General features: G+C 49.7%; 1 protein-coding gene across 2 annotated transcripts in view; it reads left to right on the top strand.

Moving 5' to 3' along the window:
- The first annotated feature begins 1,044 nt into the window (after positions 1–1,044).
- ASB2 (ankyrin repeat and SOCS box containing 2) overlaps positions 1,045–4,045 on the top strand; it is a 22,664-nt gene continuing 19,663 nt past the window's right edge. The window contains exons 1-2 of one of the 2 annotated variants that reach the window (XM_009582999.1): positions 1,045–1,289; positions 2,874–2,978. In XM_009582999.1, coding sequence (XP_009581294.1) covers positions 1,045–1,289; positions 2,874–2,978 — 350 coding nt within the window. The remainder of the gene's footprint in view (positions 1,290–2,873; positions 2,979–4,045) is intronic. The other variant, XM_009583001.1, reaches the window with a different exon arrangement.

Here is a 4,045-nt window from a genome sequence, read left to right as displayed (position 1 = left end):
CAAGAACGGCTTGAAGCCCAACTGGAACCCCTTGGCTGTCATCTTCTTAAAAGAGACAAGCTTTTCCATCTCCTCCCATGAAATAAACCCTTGGCTCTTGAACACTGGTAGCCAGAATGCTCTCTGGCATCCAGATGAGATCTTGCTAGAGCATTGAACCATTCATGGCATCAGTACTTCCCTATCGCTGCTGGAAATACCACAGTATTTTGGATTGTCTTTGCCTTTTTTGAGTCTACGCTGCGGTGACGGTTCACAGTCATTCTGTGATTGCTAAGCGTGCCCTGATGTTTCCCCCTTCTCTCATTTCCAGCTCTCAACCACCAGTTTTTACAAGAGTCTGACTGTAAGTCTTAAAGCTCATGACCTTGAACTTTGTTCTGTGAAAAGCGAAAAATCAGAAGTGAAACTGAGCAGTGTCGTGTTGCTCTCCTAGCCGAGTGAAACAAAGAAAGCCACTTCAAAGAACAGCTTTGCATGTTGCTTGAGAGATCTCCAGATAAGGTGGAAAAAATTACTCCACAAAGTCTCTTTACACTTCACAGTGGAGAACCTGCACTTGCAGAAACCAGCAGACAGACAAAGCTCTTCCCTTAACTTTCTGCAATTACAGCAAGAAATAAAACAAAAAAAAACCCCTAACAAAAAGAGATGTCCATTGGCGTTCTCCTAAATAAATTAATTTCAAAGCTGTATCTCTTTAATCTTACGGGGATTTCCTTTACCTATTTTTCTCTTGAGCTGTGGTAACTAGAATAAGTAGATAAAAACCTGCCTTGCTTACAGCAGCTCCCTTCCCTTTTTTAAACACCAGCTAAATCAGTTACTTCTACGTGATAAAAGGGAGTTAGTTCATTAAGTTTACATGCAGATTTTAGCTGATAATGTTCTCTCCCTGGTGCAGGATTTCTGAAGGGTTTTCCGGTGAGTCTAATCAAGAAGCAGAGCTGAACAAAAGCACAAGATAGTTGAGTTTCTTTCTTTCATTTTCCAGATTTTGATGATCACAATTTCCTTTTACAGGAAAAAAAAAAAAAAAAAAAAATGGCTACAACGGCAGCAAATACTCAAAGACAAACGATAGGCTGCGAGGAATACAGTCTGTACAGTAGCTTGAGTGAAGACGAGCTTATAAAGATGGCCATCCAGCAGAGCTTGGAAGAGGACCCCGCGGGTCAGCCAGCTGCCCAGAGCCACCAGAAGTCGATGGTGGCGGGTCCCGGTGAGGCGGCCGCCCCCAGCCGCGCCAGCAGCCACAACCCGCCCTACCACATCTACCCGTGGCAAAGGTGAGTGAGCGCCTGCCCGAGCTGCACGTCCCTACAAACACCCTGCCCGGGAAGAGCAAAACAGCTTCCCCTGCCTGAACACATGCTTTCTAATTAGCTTTGCCGAGCGGCTGCTCTGCGAGTCTGTTATTAGTTTGAAAGCCGAAGTCTGCTATAAATCCGATGAGGTCAACAATTTACGCCCTCACAATGAAATGAGAATTTGCTTGCTGTTGTCTGTTTTAAGCAACAAATAAAATAAGAGAAGGGGCACTGCTACAAGCTCTCCTGAACGAAAGCAAGCCTGCTGAAGCCAGCGGCTCCTTTCCCCCACGGGGGCACGCTGCATGCCGGGTTTAGGTTTCGCCAGAGAGGGAGCACAGCATTTGTAATGGGAAAACACAGGAGAGAGGCCAAAAACAGGCATCTAAAACAGTGTGAGCTGGCTACCTTTTAGATACTGCAGACTTTAAAGGATGTAGTTATTTATTTCAGATCAGATCTGACCGCAAGCACACCACTCTCAGCCAAGAGCAGCTCCAGACACCAAAGCATGGCGGCATCTCCCCCCCTGCGATGCTGGGCTGTGGGTGACAGAGACCTGCTGACAGTTTCCAAATCAGACATTGTTCTCCTTTCATTTTTTAGAAGGTAGATTTCTCGAGGGGGGCAGGGCGAGGAAGAGGTTACAAAGTCACCCCAAAACCAAGGAAGATAGAAAAATATCCTTTTAAATTTTTTTTTTTGTAATAAGCTGGGAGCAACTGAAGTTTTGTTCCTCTTTCTTTCTCATAACTCCACTGTCCTCTGATGCCCCACTCATTACCACCTGGGATTGTTTGGTTTCCAAGGGAAACTGGGGACTATTTGATGAGCCGTAAGCGTGTTTCATAGCTGCGGAATCAGGATGCTGTACAGCAGGCAGTCCTGCTCCCATCAAAGGTCACGGCTTGGTGTCGTTACCGTGCACTTGTACTGTCAGCTCTGCAGCAGGGACCCGATGCTGGGGAGAACAAGGGCTTCCCTGGCCGTTTGGTCCTGTCCTTTGACACCTGCTATTTTGGCAAAAGGCAGCATCTGCAGTTCTGTGCATTAACCTGTCCTGCCTTTGCCTCAGCCCAACAGCTTTTGACCTCCCACTGGAGGGAAAACCTTTGCAGCTTGTAGCTCCAGATCTGTAGCCTTGCTGAACTCTTCTGCCACCTGGGAGAGCCGGGCTGGAAACGGAACCGGCACCCGGGGGCCCTGGGTCCTCCTCCGCACCCGCCTCCGACCTGCTTGCGTGGCACTTTGGAGGTGATGAATGTCACCTCGCGTTGTGCCTGCTTCCTGTGCGGTGGTGGTAGGGTTAACCTCACTGTTGTCTTATATGGTCATTTGAATCCCCTGACGCTTCCTCAGAGGGCCAAAAATAATCTCAAGCCGAGCGAGCAGCTGAATCCAGCACAGAGCAAGCCGTGGCCATCTGCTTTTATTCAAAGCCCTGACTGTCAGGCTTTCTCGCTCCGTCTCTGTGGATGAGTGTCTCTGTTTCTGCCTCAGCATGACCTGTTTCTCCTATTCGGAGTATTTCTCCTTATTTCATTCATGTCATCGCCACTCCAGATTGGCAGCCCAGCCGAGAGGCCGTGCTCAGCCGTTCAGCTCGGGGCCAGGCTGGGGGGTCCGGCGAAGGTACGACGGCAGCCTGTTCAGCACATCCCAGCCCGTGTAAGTGCCTCCCTCTCCCGCTTTCCCCCGCGGTCAAAACAAGCCTTGCTACCCACTCTCCCCCTGAGCCAGCTCTTCTGGGAGGCGATGGTGTCTGGTGGGGGGAAATGGTGGTGTTCATCTGGAGGAGTTCATAACTGCTTAGAGGGCTCTTGCTGATACCTGCACCGCACCCTCGCTGCCTTCCCACTCTTCCTTTCGACCTCCCAGCTGCCCCAGACCATGCCCAGGCTCTTGCGGGTGACCCACCCCAAACCTCCCTTGTTCTCTTCTCCCACTTCCTCCCTCTCCATCTCTCCAGTGCACACGTTCTGGGGACTCTGGGTCATTTGGTAGCTCTGAGGTGACAAGGACAGCAGGGAAGGGATGCCTGCGCTATGGTTTATTTATATAGGCTGGCTCCACATCAACACGGTAGATGAGGCAGGCAGGTGCTGATAGTAACTGCATTGGTATTAAGTTCATGGTTCAACAGTGGGGAGGAGTGGGGAAAACAAACATTTTATTGCAGTATATAAACAGGGTGAGAAAGTCCATTCCTTCAAAGCAAATATTTTATAAATGCTCCCAATATGCCGTGCCTGTTCCCAGCAATACCTGCACTGTCCTGCCACACTGAGGAGGGCTGCTGAGGAGCCGTACCACATCTCACCTGCCCAAGGAGGAAACCAGCTTGACTGACTTTGATCCTCCTGGCCACGTTTTGCTGTTGGCAGAGACCGTATATAGGCTTAGTGAACACAGTCATGGATGGGGAAAGCAGACAGGCAAGGGGGTGGCCTGAGCTGTGCCCCAGGGCCTGTGTGCAGTGCAATTGTCTGGACCATGATGGCTTTATTACAAGTCTCTGCGGGGCAGAGTAGGTGCATGCACCTGCCTTTAGCTATTAGATGAAGAGAGGAAAGTGTTGTAGGCAGCACCTCTCTGTGTCCTGCAGAAAACTCTTCCCTGCCTTTTTTATCTACCCAGTTTAAATCCACTTTGTTTTACCCATCTTAGAAGTCCCTCCCTGGATGCACGGTTGCAGTGACTACCCCTCCACCGCTATTCTTCCTTTCATCCCCCAC

The sequence above is a fragment of the Fulmarus glacialis genome, unplaced genomic scaffold (genome assembly GCF_000690835.1).
Source record: "Fulmarus glacialis isolate BGI_N327 unplaced genomic scaffold, ASM69083v1 scaffold38698, whole genome shotgun sequence".
Taxonomy (NCBI): Eukaryota; Metazoa; Chordata; class Aves; order Procellariiformes; family Procellariidae; genus Fulmarus; species Fulmarus glacialis.
This window is presented reverse-complemented; position numbering and strand designations above follow the sequence as displayed.